This window comes from Amphibalanus amphitrite, unplaced genomic scaffold (genome assembly GCF_019059575.1).
Source record: "Amphibalanus amphitrite isolate SeventyFive unplaced genomic scaffold, NRLGWU_Aamphi_draft 000288F_arrow, whole genome shotgun sequence".
NCBI lineage: Eukaryota > Metazoa > Arthropoda > Thecostraca > Balanomorpha > Balanidae > Amphibalanus > Amphibalanus amphitrite.
This window is the reverse complement of record NW_024881783.1, coordinates 154,602-173,138: the sequence shown is the minus strand read 5'-3', so window position 1 is coordinate 173,138 and position 18,537 is coordinate 154,602. Positions and strand designations below refer to the sequence as shown.

General features: G+C 46.7%; 1 protein-coding gene across 1 annotated transcript in view; it reads left to right on the top strand.

Annotated features, from left to right (window-relative positions):
- LOC122387531 overlaps positions 1-9,845 on the top strand; it is a 31,913-nt gene extending 22,068 nt beyond the window's left edge. The window contains exons 4-8 of the mRNA XM_043377795.1: positions 1,272-1,401; positions 2,502-2,674; positions 3,982-4,041; positions 6,939-6,962; positions 8,537-9,845. Coding sequence (XP_043233730.1) covers positions 1,272-1,401; positions 2,502-2,674; positions 3,982-4,041; positions 6,939-6,962; positions 8,537-8,637 — 488 coding nt within the window. The 3' untranslated portion in view covers positions 8,638-9,845. The remainder of the gene's footprint in view (positions 1-1,271; positions 1,402-2,501; positions 2,675-3,981; positions 4,042-6,938; positions 6,963-8,536) is intronic.
- Positions 9,846-18,537: the final 8,692 nt, after the last annotated feature.

Sequence of the window (18,537 nt, the reverse complement as noted above, 5' to 3'; positions counted from 1 at the left end):
TAGTTGCCTAAACATGATATGTTTATCTTCAATCATGTGACTGACATGTGAGACTCCATGAAATTATAACTGTGGTAGCACTGTATGTAGATTGTAGAACGAAACTGGCTTTAAACCTGCTGAAACTGCGTGACTTAACTTACTTGGCTAGAGTCATTCACCTATCGATCAGTGGGACACAAAGACTGACCGACACTCCAGAACCTATAACGCAGTGACGTAGGTCGTTGACCCGCCTCCCGGCAGTTGCTGAATGAACTGAAAGCTGAATGAACTGAAATGAAAGCTCACAGTCCGTCACCTCCCAAAAGGAGGCACAGCTAGCCATGTCAGAGCTAAAGCGAGCGAACTGAGATGGCGATCAGCTGTCGCCATGAAAACGAATGGATTGGCTCGGAGCTAGTGGCATTGATGCCTTCCGTCGCTAGATGGCACTGGTAGTCGACGCCTGGACGCTGCTGTGCCGCAGTTGTCGGAGTTATACCTTCAGTCGCTAGATGGCACTAGTGATAGACGCCTGGAAGTTAGGCTGTGCCGCACGACCGATGGAGCGAGGCGGGATGGACCGAGCGGCTCCGGCGCTGCGGAAAACCCGAATAAAGCGGCCTTAGAAGATAGCTAATCCCTCTAATTCATGTGAACCGGCACTAACAAGAACTTGTTTGAAGTTTGCGTTCCTCTGGTTTAAAAGTGACTCTCTGTCCGAGCTTCAGAGGGATTTTGCGGTAATATGGTTGCTTAGATATGGTTCGTGTTTCAGGAGTGAGGGATTGTTAGGGGATGCTCTGCACCTCTTGGCTATCAGTACCTAAGTCGGGGATCAGACGTTCTGCACTAAGACTTACTACACAGTACCTTCACATTGAGTCGTCTGCAATATCAAGTGTAATCAGCACAAGTCACTTCGACAGCTATGTGTGCGCATTTGCATAGCTATGAGGTACCTATGCAAACGCACAAGAATTCACTGATTTAGGCAAAGCTCTCAGAGCCTTACTACGTTCTTCTATGGATAACTTTATGCATCAGGTCCGTGCACCGTCAAACTCGAAAACATTTTTTACTGAATCATATTCTCGATGACGAACAAATAGCAACACTTTCCCGACAAAATAAACATTTTTTGTGGGTCCCTCAGGCGTAGCGTACTATATTTATTTAAAATTCCCAGACTTGAGACCACTGCAAATGCACTAGAGCAAATATCCCTCAACACCGTAAACGAGAAAGTATTACAGATATCACTTCTAAACACCTTTATTTGTCGGCAGCCTCGCCGCGTGAGATGTCGATATCGGAGGTCCAGCCGGGTGACAATCTGGTCAACATCACTTGCCACGTGTCGGGCATGTATCCGGAGCCTCGCGTGGAGCTGTACCGTGGCGCCAACAGCAGGACCATGTGAGCAGGGGGAGGGGGGTACCGGGACGGGAAGGGACGGGACGGGACGGGACGGGACAGGATGGGAAGGGAAGGAACGGGACGGGACGGGACGAGACGGGACAGGATGGGAAGGGAAGGAACGGGACGGGACGGGACGAGACGGGACAGGATGGGAAGGGAAGGAACGGGACGGGACGGGACGAGCGGGATAGGAAGGTACGGGCGAAATGGGACGTGATGTATGTACAGCATAGGATGGGACGGGACGAGGCAGTCGCGAGGCGGAATTAGACGGGACAGGCAGGACGAGAAAAACGTGCCAAGACGATATGGAACGAGGCGAAATGGGTCAGGTTCTCAGAAACTGATCGGGCGGACCAGGGTCGGGTTGGCGGACGGGGAAAGACTGATAAGACGGGACCCGACAGGACGTTGCGTGACGGGACGGGCCGGGACTCGGTGGGACGCGGCGGGTCGGGGTGTGTCTGTTGACGCTCACGGCAGACGCCCGACCGCGTAACTTGGCACACCACCCGGCTGCCGTGACAGCCCGCCAGGGACCCGGAACTTTGGATCGGGCTGTTGCGTGTCGTGAGAAATCGAAAACAAGGCGGCTCTTTCAGACGGCAGCTGTCTTTCCGGTGTTCTAGTTTCTTATGAGGCCAGGAGGTGGTCTACCTAAAATTTAAATCACCTCGGTGTGCTGACCTATGTAATTTTAGGTCTCGATTTACATGCCCCATGCTTCTTCTGGCTTCATTTGTAAATGTTCAATAATGTTGGATGGCTTCTGTTGGCGTGCGAATCCAATTTGGTGTTGTGGGCTCACCCGCAGCCGTCTGATTGGTCCTGACATTCGCAGTTCAATATTAAGTTCGCTGCATAATGTAAAATATCGCCCTGCCGATAACCCATTTATAAAGTTTGAATGAAATTCGGCCGGCTACATTGATGAAGTTGTACTATTCCTGCTTGTGAACCATAAACCAGGATAGCAGGTGTTCAGGCTATACTTATCACCTATTTCTGCCATCGAAGGTGAAAAACTTTTGAAATAAATCATAACAAGCACATAAATTACACAACCAAACCACGTCACTCACTTTCCGTTTGTGCAGGGTTCCGATCGAGGGTCTCAACAAGTACGTCTCGTGGCGTGACGGTCTATATGACGTCACGGCCTTCTGGGTGACGCGTCACGAGCTGTTACAAGACCACACCCTTTTCGAGTGCATCATGCGAATATCAGATACTAACTATATGGAGCGAAGAGAGATCTCCTACTCGTCAGGTGAGCGATGTGACTCTGCAAAAATTGAGCGAGAGAGAGAGAGAGAGAGAGAGAGAGAGAGAGAGAGAGAGAGAGAGAGAGGGGAAGATAGCGGGACTTTGGGAAAGAAAATGAGAGAGTGATGAGAGATGAACTGAGAGAGTCAGAGGGGAGAGAGAGAGAGAGGGAGAGAGAGTGAGGAGAGTGTGAGTGAGTGAGTGAGAGTGAGATGGGATGAACTACTTTCAGCCTCTGGGCCGGGTCACTTAGAGCCGGCTCAATGCGGGTGCAGCTTGCAACTCTCCCAGACAACACATTTCCATTAGCCGAATCCACCGGTATAAATGTTCCAATGTGTTTTGGCCGGTCGCACGTTTGAACTAGAGTTTCCAGAAACATTTCAGCAGCTGCGCCGCCGGTGGAGTTAAAGGGACAGTATCACCATTTTGATAAAATTTGACATTGCATAGGCCCCACCTTTCTGGTCCGGGAACTGAAGACCGATCCTCGAAGCTCCACACCGTTATCCCGCTATCGCCGCTCAAAGTACGAAAGGTGTACCACACTTTGAATCGTGCTTCACTATCTTCACTGTTTAAATGTTTGCGCCGTTTTGAATTGACCGCCAGTAATAACACTTTTACCCTGGTCATTTTATCAAATTTTATAAAGCCAAAACGTTTTTCGCACTTATTCATCACCGTTAAATTCATTAAATAGTCGTAGGCAATTTCCGCTGTTTCCTTCGGATTCTAGCGGCTCAACAAAGGAATTCCTCCAGCTTGAATCACAATCTCCCTCCAATGTATGACGTTTATCACGTGATTGTCACGTGATATTTTCTCCCATTGTCAATTGTCACGTCCAATTGTCACTCCCTCCAATTGTCACGTTATATTTTTATAGGCAATACCTAAGGCTACCTCTCCCTAAGGACAACTCAATCAGAAGAACGACCGCGTAAGCGTAGCGTCAATAATGTATTATCTGCGCCAGTTCTGTAGTAATTTTGCATGCATCCAAACTGGCGGCCATGCTTGTATAGTGGTGGTTCGCTCATGAAAATGAATCATGAAAATGAAATGTGGTTGCAATATTTTTCACCGAGTTCGGTCCTCAAACTATGTTTTTCTGATTCAGAAAAATAAGAAATGCTAGTAAAAAAAAAATCAGCTCCATACATGGATTTTTTTTTCGATGATACTGTCCCTTTAAACCTAGTTTCCCGCGGGGACTGGTATACTAAAGTCCCGACATTCCATTTAAGTTGCCCTCTGCGTGAAATCCTCTTAGTCGCCAGTCTGACAAATTTAATTAAATTTCCACAGAGTACGCACTGTCTCCGGACCCACCTACAATCGTGATCTCGGGACCGTCCATCGCCAGAGGTAGGTGTGCTTGTGCTAGCCGCAGGCCGTCAGTCGGCCCGGTTCTTTATCGGTATTAGCTTGGCCCGTTCCCTCCACTGGCGGCCACAATGCCGGTGTTTGTATTCGGCGGCGGCGCCGGCGGTGCGCCGGCGGAGCGGCGGGGGTGCTGTTGCCTGTGGGCTGCCCTGATAGCATCGGAGCCCGCGCGGTGGGGCCGGCCGCGGTCGAGACGCGAGCGACGGCGAGGACCCGGCTGGCCGACCCGCGCCCAGCGCTCCCCTCTTGGTCGCGGCGGCGTTTGCGCTGAGAGTGCGATTCGACTTCATTTGAATATCGGATAACGCTTTGGCCGGAGGAAAGAGGAAAGGAGCGGTGAACACAGTTGTGCGTTGAAAGCTGGGCAAATGAGGGCGACTTGCAGTTTATGGACGCAAATATAGCACGCCTGCCAAGCGAGTGGCCGTTATGGCCTGCGTCACTCAGCCCGGCGATCCCATTCCAGATTTGCCGGTGCGCTTATCATTACACAAACCATTCTCGACAATAATCCTTGGCTATGATCAATACGCGGTGGCACTGTCGAGTGATGCAGTGAAGTCGTTACTGGGTATCACCGAGCGGAGCGCGGCCGAGTGCTCCCCTCGGCCATCATAAAGCGTCCGTTATAGCCCGCCACAGTTAGCCGGCGGCGGATTAGCATTGGCCGCCACCACTCCCCTTCTGTGTCCGACTGGGGACGAGCGCGGCGGCCGGCGGCGCACGCGCCGCGCCGCGCCGCGCCGCCATGTGACGCCGACAGGGGACTCCTATTCTGTCGGCGGCAGGTTTAATCAGAGCTCGGCCCAGAGGTCACCGCCCCAGCCATGTGCTCCGCAACTGGCTCTGAAGGCGGCTGAAACGGGAACAAAGCCAGGGGTAACGGGCTGGAAGGAGAGGAAGGTGTCTCAAAAGGTGACTTTGTTCCATGGTAATGATCTCGAATATTAAAGGGACTATCCCACCTTTAACATGGGGTTTGAGTTGAGATAGCCAAGTTTGCGGCGAGGTTCAGAAACCACTATCTATCTAGGTTGCAACCCCCGCGGCCTCTTGGTGTTGAAGAAATTCGTTCCCTTCATTTGAAAATGGGCCTTGTACAAGGCCCTATCTTCAACATGGAGCGACCGTTAGTGTGACGTCACCTTGTTTAGTCATTCTGATTTAAATGGGTTTGTTCGTTGAAAAATCGCTTAAAACTTGGTCTGAACTTTGTTGTGGTGCCTACAGAGTAAAAAGAATCAGCTTTATGACAGTAATGTGGCCTGGGGAAGGAGGTAATTTTGGGCTGTGACGTCACATATTTGAAAGTTTGTGTTTGGAATATGGGAAGCCTAAGATGTTTAATGAAAAATAAATGCCAGAACCGTGTTCCTGGTCATCCAATCTATAAAGTCGGGCACAATTTAACTGGTTTTAACAACATTTTAGAAGGTGGGATAGTCCCTTTAACAGAAGTAAGGTCATAGTTTGGAAGTCCAATTAGAAAACCATATATTACGTCTCAGGGTAACACCAACCATAAATACCCGTATGTATTGAAACATTCATTTCAGGGAGCCAAACGGCAGCAAAAAGAGACCGGAGTTGCCTTGACATTTTCGCCTTGAATTAAGGATGGGTAGTGATTGCTGCGAACAACTGCCCTTTGTCCAGTGGAGGCCTCTCCTATTCAAGAGGTATTGACGGATATTGAATGCCCTGACAGGCTTTTAAACTGCCCGTGTTTTAGCCCAACAGCTCACCAACTCAGCCAGACGGGGCCAATAGCACAGTGGCGCTCCCTTTCTCTGAAAATTGATTTCACGACCACGACCACAACTATCTAACAATGTGCATACCCTGCGGGCGCGCGTGCCGTCGGCGGGGCCAGTTCCGCCGGTCCCGCAGTGCCGTGCCCGTGACCAGCGCAGGTCGATGGCCGTTCGTGACCAGGACAGAGGCGTGCCGCCTCAGGCCGTATCGGCCCGCTGCAATGGTGTTGCTACTGGTCATGGCCGGGTGATTTTCCGCCCAGCTGCGGTGGTGTATTGGTTACAGCGGTCAGGGAATTACATTAGAGGTTAGGCTATGGCCAATTAAGCTGATGTGGTGGTCTAGGTCCGTGGCCAAGTTTGTCTGTAATGAATACGCGGTTCATCAGCTAGCCGAGAAAAAGTTGACCGAGCAGTAAAAAATATATCGATACCAAATGTAAATAACTACGTGTTACCCACTTCAATCAACGCATATTGGCTTTAAGATTAGGTTTAAACTAAGCATCCCATAATTGCACTGAAATAAAACCTGGACCCAGACATGGCTGAAATCAGCGGATAAGTTCCCACCAAATCATATTTAATCGGTTCATTTTTCGGTGACAGTAATATGTCAGGTAACTCGCTTTTGTAGCGTTCATGTCATCGTAGAATACAAAGAAAAATGCTGAATTAAAATGAAATCGGACTTACTCCACAAGAGTTCGTTGGGTCGGAGCTTTCGAATTGTATTACAATTCTTCGTCAGCGAGAGTCGTATCGGATGTTAAGATCGAATCGAAGGTACAGTGCGGATCGAACAAATATCCGCACTGTACCTTCGATTCGATCTTAACATCCGATACGACTCTCGCTGACGAAGAATTGTAATGCAATTCGAAAGCTCCGACCCAACGAACTCTTGTGGAGTAAGTCCGATTTCATTTTAATTCACAATTCATCTCCACATCATGTCTTTAAATGCAAGAAAAATGCTTTTAAAAATTGTCATTGTTAGGTGTTCATTAGCTTAGCGCTGATTTTATTTAGAATATGCCCAATACGTTCAACGTGGTGACAGTACTTAGAATGAGGTGCAAATGGTGCAAATGCCCATTTTATTAGCACGTTTTCTTGTTTCAGGTGGACTGCGTGCGTCTAACGCTGGTAAGCGTGGGCTGAACCATCCCCCATCGCTCTGTATATAGCACTAATCGATGCAGCACAGCGTCTCAATGGCCTGGGTTCCCGCAGTATATCTTCAATGATTACCCCACTCCTCGTTCGCCTTTGTTGTCGAAAGCGAGAATGGCAAAACTATCCCCCATAATTCTATATAGACCAGATATCTGCCACGATCTGTAACGGCACTGCAACGGTACCAAAACGATTTCAAAGCGGTGGAAAGGGTGTTCGTCTTCTCATCATCTCGCGTGTGTCTGAACACTTTGGCAGAGTTATGGTGAAACATCATTGGCCTTTTGTGACAGTGCAGAAAGGTGACACAGGGAGGAGAGCTGCAGTTGGGCTGTTGTCTCGGCTTATGGTGTTTATTTGCTCGGCTTTATTTACGCATTCTATAGTAAAAGGAGACCAAGTTATTATTTGAGATAACAACCTTTGTTAGCCCATCTATCAATTTAACCAATCTTCTTCCTGGTATTTCAAGCCACCCTAAGGGAGAGTACATCGCTTAACATTTACTTTCAATGACCGACTTAAGAAGTTCTCTGCGTCATGGATCCTAGCCTACTTGAATTTCAATGTCAATATTGCTTCCTCCAGTATTTTAGACTGGAGCTGATGGATCCCATTCGGCCATTCTTCATCAGCATGGCATGCATACAAACCGACGCCCAAGAGTAGTTTACGCGGACACTTCTCAACAGACAGTAGGTACTGCATAGACCGTCTGCATCATGTTATGCAGATGTGTGCAACAGGCTTACGATAATCTTTCTCTCGGGTAAAATGCAGTTATTTCATTTTATTTAGGAGCAGTTTTCGAAATGGGTTCTTCAAATTAGTTTGTTTAAAATTGTTGGATCAAGTGAGATTTAGCTGTATGAAGGCAATAACTGTAACTTAGCTTACCCTTGGTCGTGGCAGGAAAAGTTCAGGGAACGCGTTTACGGCTGATCACATTCGTCAGTTTTCAATCATAATTGAAAACCCATGCTACCTTCTTGTTTGTTCCGTCGTAAACGAATGATGTGTGCAAGTTAATATGACGTAAAGCCGTATTCAGCAGTTCCAAGCTGACGTCTATTTAAACGTGCCTGTTTGATAGTCTTCCTGACAGTCGATATCATATGAGCATTTTCACACAAATAGCGAACGCATCGAGTGAGAGCGGATTGGGGAGATACCGGCGGAATAAAAACAATGTTGGTAATATAGCAAATTAATTGAGGAGACACTATTATTGGGAAGTCATTTCCTATGTCCGGGCAGCTCCCAGGGCATTACCATACCATGACATTCTTTATCGATGCATCCGTTCGGCTATTATTCGTGCAGCTCATAGTCTATAGGTTGCTTCGATACTAAACCACCCGCAAATGGCAAATATCAGATCCATTGTTGTTTTCTGCGCTTATGCTTACTATATGCCTACTATAATGCTTCATGCCTTGGGCTTTATGATAATGTGTGCTTTGTTGTGATTAGACATTTCGAAGCTGGCAAGCCTCGTTTGATATTCTATCCTTTCTGACCTTTCGCCCTTCTTTTCTCCCCAGGTTGCCAGCGTTCAGCCCTGCTGGCCTTGTTGGCTCTCTGTCTTTGCATAGTCCCACTCGCCAATCAACGACTCCGGGCGGACCTGCACCGGTACCACTGATGACGTCACTGATGACCGCCAGTACCCCTGACTACGTCACTGGTGTACGCTGCTGGCTCACTGCATACCGCCGGCTACCGAAACCTCCGGCACCTAGCGATAGCGCTCGAGTCAGATGAGCGCTATCGTTATACCGATGGTGAAAACCACCAGTAAGTGCTACCTGTTGTGGCGCTTACGAGCGACAAGGACTCGGCTTACGACGTCAACAGTCACGGCGCTGGCTAATGCCAACTAATGACGTCAACCTAACGCAAGGTTTCACCCTATCATGACAATCCCTCGGGAGTTCACTAAGTGTGTAAAGTGCTGAACAAGATGGCGGAAAGATCGATACAGCTTCATGTCAGAACAATCGTAATCGCTGTGTGACAGTGCGACAAGATACTTTGGGGATCTGCTCTGTGGTCCGCAGCGATAATTGCGAGACATGCGAGCCATCCGAGCGAGTCGACAGCCGCCGAGGTCACCTGTCGTCGCGATGTGCCGCCGAGAGAGCGTGAACCGATACGGGCGAAACGCATGAGCGGTTCGCAAGACGGTAAGTTGGTCTGTCAACTTTAATTAGTTGGCCAGAGTGTTTAATGTCATTTGTTAACTGGGGCAGATTGCAATGAATTGCCAACGATGGTTGCTGGTCGCTGGTGAATTTCAAGACGGTGAACTTACGCAACGAACACGTTTGCGCATATTATGTGCACGTCTCCACATTATGAACATTGAAGTTGCGGGAGCTGCAAATGAGATGCGGAACGTGGGCCCATCCTGCTTATTTCCATGTGATTGCATGACATGAGCCAGCTCTATGTGCAAATGCAGTGGCATTTAGGAAAACTTTGGCGAACACTGCACTCATGGCGCATATGCCTTGCTGTACTTATGTGTAATTTGTAATGTGTATGTATGGTATATGGATTATGAGAAGACTTTACCTTTTTGTGCTGGTGTATGCGACATATGGGTGTTTTCTACGCATCTCTACATATCGAATTGCGTAATTTGCTTATTTAATGTGGTCATTGATCGATTGCGCTTTAAGTTTATCTAAGTGACTGCCTGGTTTCCTTTATAGGTGACCCAACAGCCGTTGTAAGTAACTTCATCATTGTTCGGTACTGTCTACTGACTCGAGAAGTGTAAACTGGATGCATGGACCTAATTATCATTATTATAATACAAAAAATCAGCGCATCGAAGCTTGTTTGATATTCCGTTTTTGATATTATACTCCTTGTTAGATATGAGGTAATCGGTTTGAAGGAGTGTGGTACTCACATGCCTATATTAGTTGTCCTTCGTCATTTGATTCATTTGAGGCTTGGGCCAATCAGAATGTGCTGAAATCCATCCGGAATTAGGTACCCTCATTCACAACGCTTTATGTAGGATTGTGAAATAATAAATTTCGTTGTGTGTTATAAGTCACACATATGTATAACCGAACCTACGTAGTTACTTTTCAAACGTCTTTTACTTTGTTTCCATAACTTTCACTCGTTTACATGCTTACCAAATGCCATTTAATATTGCAGCTGGCACGCCTATTTATTCAGCTATCTGAACAGTTCGTAAATGGCGAAGGACATTAACCCTCGCCCTGGCAGGGGGGGGGGGTCGATGCGACCCCCCCCCTCCCCTAAGGTTTTTCGAAGATAGCGTAAAAACGGCGGCGCGCAGCGCCGCCAAATTTGGCACAGCCTATGGGGCAACCTTTTTACATATGACCTGAAAATTTCAGGTCTAAGTGACCTTGGGTCAGGTCACCAGGTCAGAAAAACGGGTACAAGGTCACGGTCAAATTTCAATTTTCTTTTTGCACCTGTCCAACTCACAGTTTTCGACTGATTCCCTTCAAACTTTCAGGATGTAGTAAGTTCACCGAGTTGTATAACATATAGTCCGGCTTTTTTGAGGTCACTGACCTGAGGTCAGTTAGAGGTCACTACGTCGTAATGTTAAGCCTATGGGAAAATACTAAATTCGGAAAATACTGGAGATATCCGCTTCGTTCTATCATTTTTGTGCTTTGAAACCACGGTACTTAACAGCAGGTCACTTGGTGCTTCTTTGTTTGGTGTACTTATCCATGGGTGAGGTCAAATGAGGTCAACTGAGGTCAAATGACGTTTTTGCCAATAACTTGGCACATAATGACGCTAGAGCTTAAAAAATGGTATCATTGTTTTCCTGGTGATCAGTCGAATCGAATGATATGCGATATGATGCAATTTGGTTAACTTGAACTTAATTTATTAATTTAAGTTTACTTAAAATGTAAGAAAAAATTAAAGTACACTTAAGCAATCTAAAAAGTATATCAATCGACGCGCCTTGACGTGCTGAGTTCACTGGTGCTTTTTTTTTGCTCTATCTTAATTAGATCAAAAGTTATAAGCGAAAAACTTTTGACCAGTTTTAGCGAAATTTTTACATTTATACCCCCCAAAACCCTCCTAAATATTGACCTAGAGCAACCAAATTTCCACAGGGGCGAGAACTCCAGGGGGCCCACCTACCTACCAAATTTGGTGTTTCTAGGTGCCATAGGAGCCAATCGTGAGGGGGGTCGCATCGACCCCCCCCCCCTGCCAGGCCGTGTTATGAAAAATGCCCTGCCAGGGCGAGGGTTAACCCTCGTCGGCACAGGATATTTTGCGTCCTTTGACGGCACAAGGGGGGTTGGTACGACCCCCCTTAGGGAGTTTGCATCAATCCCCTGTCCTGGCGAGGGTTAAGCAACACCTCGGGATTAACCCGCGCCCCACGGGGGGGGGGCTATTCATAGCCCCCTCTCGTTTTTCTGCAATAACTTCCAAATTGCTTAACGTATCGACGCCAAACTTTCAGTACCTTCGGCTGCATCAATTTGACACCTTGTGTCAAAATATGAACTTCGTAGCTACCATAGGTCGGCCGGAAATGACGTCAGAGTGACGTCATGTTCGGCCGATTTCGACGCAAAACATTGAACCACGGCAATCGCTCCCAAGAGTTCAGTTTTTAAGCTAGATCCAATTTCTTTGCATGAAACGACTCAGAATAGACTGCGCTATCAAACTGCTATCTCGGATTTCAAAATTTTAGAAATTTCGCAAATTTCATATAATACAATTAAACAATTTTATTTTTTCAAAAAGTTTTGGACTTTTCTAAAAAAACGGAATATTTGTGATAAAACGCATGCCTATGACTAACTCCAGCAAGTTTTAGCTAAATATCTTCAAAAATGGCCAAGTTATACGCATTATTGCAAAAAATTCACAATAATTAATTTTTCAAATCAATTTTCAGTACGTATTTGACATCCTATACCAATATAAATAGCACCATCATGTTCCTGAGCTCAAACTGCATCTAACCAACACCTTTTTTGTTGAAAAACTTTAACTTCAAAATTTTACCTTTTTTGACATAAAAGTGACCTGACCTAAGCTAAATTCGACTCAAAATGACCTCGAATGACACAGACGACGTAAAATTCGAAATCTATGGCCTAAATGGACCATAAAACATGTGTCACGTGACCGACGCATGATATATTATTTCCGTGACCTGTGATGACCTGACCCTGACCTGAAAATCAAAGTACAAGTTTGGTACCCTCAGGTTATCTAGAGCATTCTGTTCACGAGTGTGTAAACCAAAAATGAGCCTGATCTGACTTGTAAGACGGCGGCCAGAGCCCAAAATGTGAACAAGCCAAAATGCTAATAATTTTTACTTTGACCTGACCTGTGACGTCATTGGTGACCTCGAGGTCAATAAAATTAGGCTTCATTCGACAGTTTTTCCGGGGCTATCAGACGCCGTTTGAATTTTGACGATCAGCCCAGTAGTTTCGGAGTTAGGAGGGGGGGGGCTATGAAGAGCCCCCCCCCCCCCCAGTAGGGCGTGTTATACGCGGACCCCAGTGGGGCGCGGGTTAAGCCTCTGGTAAGCGGCACACTGTATAGGATATTTGGCAATGAGCAATATGCATATCGCATGATATGCATCTGTGCCACTGCAACGGCCTGCATGATAACTACTTAAAACGCAATTAATTGCATCTAAAACCAGAACGATCACGTAAATTGTACTCTAAATCGGTCATTAAGTCAAGGTTTAATGTGTTGTTAATCATGTTCTTACTTTACGGCCATTTTGTATTTTCCATCACTTGTAAGGCTATTGTTTTCAATAAAGTGGCATTCGAAGTAAAATATCATGCTTCAAAGCATGCATTGCTACTTAAACGGAGGTTAGCAACAATAGCAACTCATCTCGAACATCAAGCAAATCATCTCAGATAAAAAGATTGGCTAATGACTTCCAAATTGTTTGAGCTTATTTTCAAATAAGCGATAATTTTCCCGACGGCAACCACAAAGCTACCTTTGGAGGTGACTATTATATTAAAGTTTAACCCTCGCCCGTAAACGGCGATCTGCCACCTTCGCCCATGCAGGGGGGGGGGTTGGTGCGACCCCCCCCCCCCTTGGCGTTTGAAAACGGAGCGTCGTAGAGCTTAGCGGAAAAGACCAACGGATTGCTCTCGTCGAGATCTCGCGATTGGTGGTATATTTTTTGGTCCTAGGTCAACATTTGACCTACTTTTGACCGGTCAAAGGTCAAATTTTCGGAAAAATAGACTTTTTCAACTTTTCCGCGGCGATTGCGGCAAAACGGTGGGAGATATTACTTGAAACCTTCACTATCGTGTTCCTTGATCAATTCTCTATCGTTTGGTATGTATTTCGTTTCCCTAGCTCTAAAAATGGCGCGTTGGGAGCGCCGGAAGTCGGCAAGGTCACAGTCGGCGGCAGAAATTCGAAAAATCAAAATTTAAATTTTTGAAATCTGATTGTATTTTTGGATTTGGGATGTCCATTCGCTCCCTATAGAAGCTAATATTGCTGCATATTCCCATTGAGGTGACAAGAATTAGCAAAATAGTGGTTCGGGCGCTTTTCAAAAATAGTACCGGACGCTGTTCCTCTTGTGACGTCATAGCTCCGTGACCTGACCTGACCCGGTCAAGTTTCTTATACCATATGATAGCCAATACTTGCCCCAACATGCATGGGAAGTTTCATCACGATCCATCAACCGATGTCCGTACCACCGGCAGGAAACCTCGGGCGTTGGCACTCAGTTTGTGAAAATCCGGCCGGAGGCTGTTCCCTTTGTGACGTCATAACTCCGTGACCTGACATGACCCGGTCAAATTTTTTTATCAAAAGATGCGCAAGGTTTGCCCCATAAGGTACCCAAAATTTGGCGGCGCTGCGCGCCGCCGTTTTTGCACTATTTCCGAAAAACCTCAGGGGGGGGGGGTTGCACCAAACCAACCCCCCCTACATGGGCGAGGGTTAATGAGATTCCAGCAGAAACTACAGCGACCAATCCTTGTAAGGAATTTTCTGGATCTAATTGAATCCTAATGTAAAAAGTAGTAATTTCCCTTCAAACAGTGATATTCCTTCCCCGCACAGTTCGTGACTGGTGGTCAGTGCAGGTGCTTCTCCGCGGCGGTCAATGGTCATGACCGATGGTCAGTGGTCAGTGCTCCCCGCGGGCGGTCTGACTGGTGGTCAGTGGTCAGCGCTCGGCCCGCGGGCGGTTTGACTGCAGTGGTCTGCAGTGTTCCGCAGCGCACGGTGCAGGTCGGCAGCGGCGGACCGGATGTCAGTCAGCCCTCCCGCACTAGGTGTGCCTCCATAAAATATGCACGGGCCCACTGTCAGCGTTCTCCTTGAGGCGTGAGACTGCCAATAGCGAGCCTTTGTCTTTGGTAATTGGCTGCATGTCTGCCGCCGGAATGTACCCAGCGAACCCGGCCAGGGCCCGCTATCTAGCCGATCGGGTGGCAAGAAAGCGTGAGTACGAGGAACAGCATGGAAGGATGCTCAATATTGCATTTTGCAAGTGACAGAAATTGTTTCTTGTACCTAAGCTCATGAATATTGAGTAAGTGATAAATGTGTACAATGTACGTACATGCGAGTACGTGTACCTCCAGCATTATAATTTGAATTATGAACACACATCGCAATAGCATCTGGATCACCATTCACTAATCCGTCAGCTTTACTTGTTGGTGTTTCATAAATGTTCAGTTTTCGGAAATTTTAGTTTATTCATGAGTTAAGTCACATACTAGTAAGTGTATGATAAAAAGACAAGTGTTGAATATTTGCCTTCTTCGTCTAGTTCGGTCGCAATATAGTTTGTGATGCTGGACCGTTTTCAACCTGGCGCACTGACGTCATCATGGCCAACCTGCTGGATGTTTTTATTGGTATACAGAAAACGTGCAGCGTTGAGAAGGTACCCACACAATCTGACCGACCCAGGCCAAGGCCCTAAAACAACCCAGGCCACCGTGTCATTTTTCCATTGACGACGTATCAATCGCACCTCTAAGAGCTATTAGTGGCGCGCCGATTGCTCTGCCCGTAAGGGATGGCGTCTGTTCGTCGCGTCCCAGCCGCGTCGGCGGCGTGTTTTCGGCGCTGCCTCAGCGCCGTTTGTCACGTTCAATTACGGGCCGGCTAACTGGCCGCCGATTCCACTGGGTAACTGGCCGCCGATTCCACTGGGTACAGTCTGCGCCCGGCGGCGGTCCGCAGAGCGCGGCGGCAGGGCGGAGGCGGCCTGCTAAACCCCTGCGGCGGCGGACTCGGCGAAAACCCCCAGCGGACTCGCAGCAGCAGCGCAAAGAAGGCGGCCGCGACCGGTCGCGCCGCCCCCGGGGAGCGCCGGGCGGCCGCCGCCAAGTGGTGCGACGTGTTGCTGTTTTTGGAGAGCGGTGACAGCGCGCCCGGTAATGGTTCTGTTGTCGGTGAGGATGGCACTAATGCCGACCACGTGCGCGTCCTGCCCACTCACAAAACCACTGTCAAAACAGTCATTCCACTAGGCACACCATCCTGTTGCAAATTAGGGACACCGAGACGATATACCTACATACTTATGTCCGGTCGAAAGTCTTTATCGTAATTTGACTAGATTAAATGTTTGGAACATGGCTAACTGTACCTATAGAGTTATACCTACGGCGAATCTGCAATAATTAGCCAATAGCCATATTATAGTGCAATAAAATGTTTTCTTGATGTGTTATGACAAGGTATTTCTATTTATAGTCACCGTGGGTATTTCAGCATATAAAGTGAAAAATCTCAAGTAAAGAGAGGTATATATTAGCCGTTTCCACGACGCGGACTAACTGGCGAATGCACCTAATTCTCACCAAATCGGCACCTATTCACTTTGATAACGAATATCTTCATATAGTGAATTTACCTATTTCACGGTTTTAATCGATGACAATGTCTGATGATATGACAAGACAAGTATATAAGCAACTAGTGGAACCCTAGCTACTTGCTACTAAGAAATACACTGAACCTTATTTGAGCCAAATCCTCACCAAATGTGCACCTAATCTACACCAAATGTGTACCAAATAGCCGTCGTGAAAACGGCTATTACTAAAAACGGTCGTGAAAACGGCTTAGCGAGATCCGGATGAACGGTCGACTCTCGAGATGATGTGCGATTTTTTATTCCACTTTTTTCTTCATGGGCATTCACCTGCTCACTTCTTTTTCATCTTCTTCGCCATACATCATAGACTGTCTATTGAGCCGAGTGCCTAGGTTTACATGACCTCAGCGCCTACGATGTTCAGTCTTCTGCTCATCTAGAATAAATTTTCCGAATAATATTTTTTTCCGGAAATATACGAAAACAAAACACATTTTATTTTATTTGCAATCGTTAAACGGACTGAAATTGACCGGGCAGCAAAAGATGTCTCTTAACTCAATTATCAACACTACCAACATGTAAAATAAATGACTGCCGATATTGTCATCGATTTTCTGTAAAACAGACTATGAAACATAATATATTGGCTCTAAACAACGCTTCAGGTGAAAACGTGAAATGTCAACGCCTTATGAATCAACATCGAAGCCTATTGTGAACGCTGGAAACGCACCGGCCGAGTTCACTCATCAAACTGTAATAAATCTTCATTCGCCTTGGTTCAGGCCGAAGCCGTAAAACAATGGAGAAGCTTGGTTGATATGCAGAGTGCGTGCTTAATATATTCAGGTCCCCTGCTCTGATATGAGAGAAGGTTCTCATCAGCTGAAAGTGGCATCCGTACCCGGGGAAAACGAGCGACCCGTCAAGACTGTCGAGTCCCTGGGAAAGTCGCTGTCACGAACAGAGGCGGGAAAAACAGCCGGTAGTACCCAATTAGGGCCCATACTGTCATTTGCATAAATCCTGATTTTATGTCTATCCAGGCTCCCGATTGCCTCGTACATTGATATATAGTGAGTTGATGAAAACGTGAATGTCTTATTCGGATGCCCAAATGCAGTGGGCATTTCGCGAGTTGATACACTTAGATAATCGTCACCTGGCTGGACCTCTTTTTCACAACGTGTGCGCTTGGGTTAAAACGGTTGCCAAGCGATTTCCTCCTATAATATGGCAATTGGATTTGAAGGGACACTCTCACTCTCGCGCAAATTATGAGGCTCTACTAATCAATATTAGCCGTTTTCACGACGGTCTATCCGGCGAGTGCATCTAATTTGACCAAATCTGCACCTTATCTCTATTACAGCAAATATCTTTATTTTATGAATTTATTTCAGTGTTTTAATCGATGATACTCTCTAATAATATGATAAAGCAGGCCTATAAGAAATATGTGCAACCCTAGCTGATAGCTACTAAGAGATACACTGAAGCTAATTTGACCAAATCTGTACCTAATCTGCACCAGATGTGCACCAAATGTGTACCAGATGGCCGTCGTGAAAACGGCTACTAAAAACCTTCCCCAGGTCCAGCTTGATGCGGGTTGATTGACTTCCGAACGATTGTTCAAACGGTTCGAATTCTCTTGTATGTAACTTCCGAACGGTCGTTCGGTGCGTGGACAAACTGGAAAAGGCCGATGAAAGCCATTGGCATGACATACCTACTTCTAATTCACTTACCTATGCTAACAGATCAGGATCATTTCAGGTAGGATTTCAATTTTATAGTATTCATGATTCAAAGTTGGGCCGTGGTATAAGGCCCAGATCAGGTAAAAGGACGGAAATTAACCTTTTAATGTAAAACTTCAAATAACGTAATGATGGGCACTTGAAAACTTTTATCATGCCTATGTACATACAAAACTATTATTGAAAATTAAACATGAGCTGTTCTCGCAGCCGTCAGATAGATATTGCCACAAATTGAAATACCTTTAGCGCGCTATTGCCATTACATTTTATCACCGCATTGTAGACAGACTCCTCTGCATCTGTAGAATATAATATCCCACCCAAGATTCATACAGATAATCCCACCATTACCCTCCATTACCTGTAAGCCTGCTGCGCCTCCCGTATCAGCGTCATGTTGGACCATTCCCCGCCCGACTGCCGTGTCCACAGCAGCGTGAAACCCGAGACGCCGCACGGCGCCACCGCTTCAAAACAAGCCGTCCACGTCCACGCTACACCCCGGGGGCCGCGAGTGGACAGCGCTCGTTCCACATGGCCGCGCCGTCCGAACGCTACGGCGACCATTAGTCAAAACGGTGCCGGACCGGAGCGTTACCAGCGCCGAGCGGGGAGGGGCGGCACTGGTGGCACGCGGGCCAATTGAGACGGCCAGTGCCTCAAATTAGCATTGTTCAACTGACGTGGTTTGAATTATGAACATATTTCAAGGTTATGGTTCCGATAAAGGTACAAAGTTACCACAAACTCAATGTCTTCCACGCTGGGCAGTGGTTACTATTCGAACCTACACAGAGTTTCCTTCAGGCGCAATATTTAAAAAAAATCATATATGGGTAACATTTAAAATATGCATGTGTTTTTATGGGAATTAGAGGAT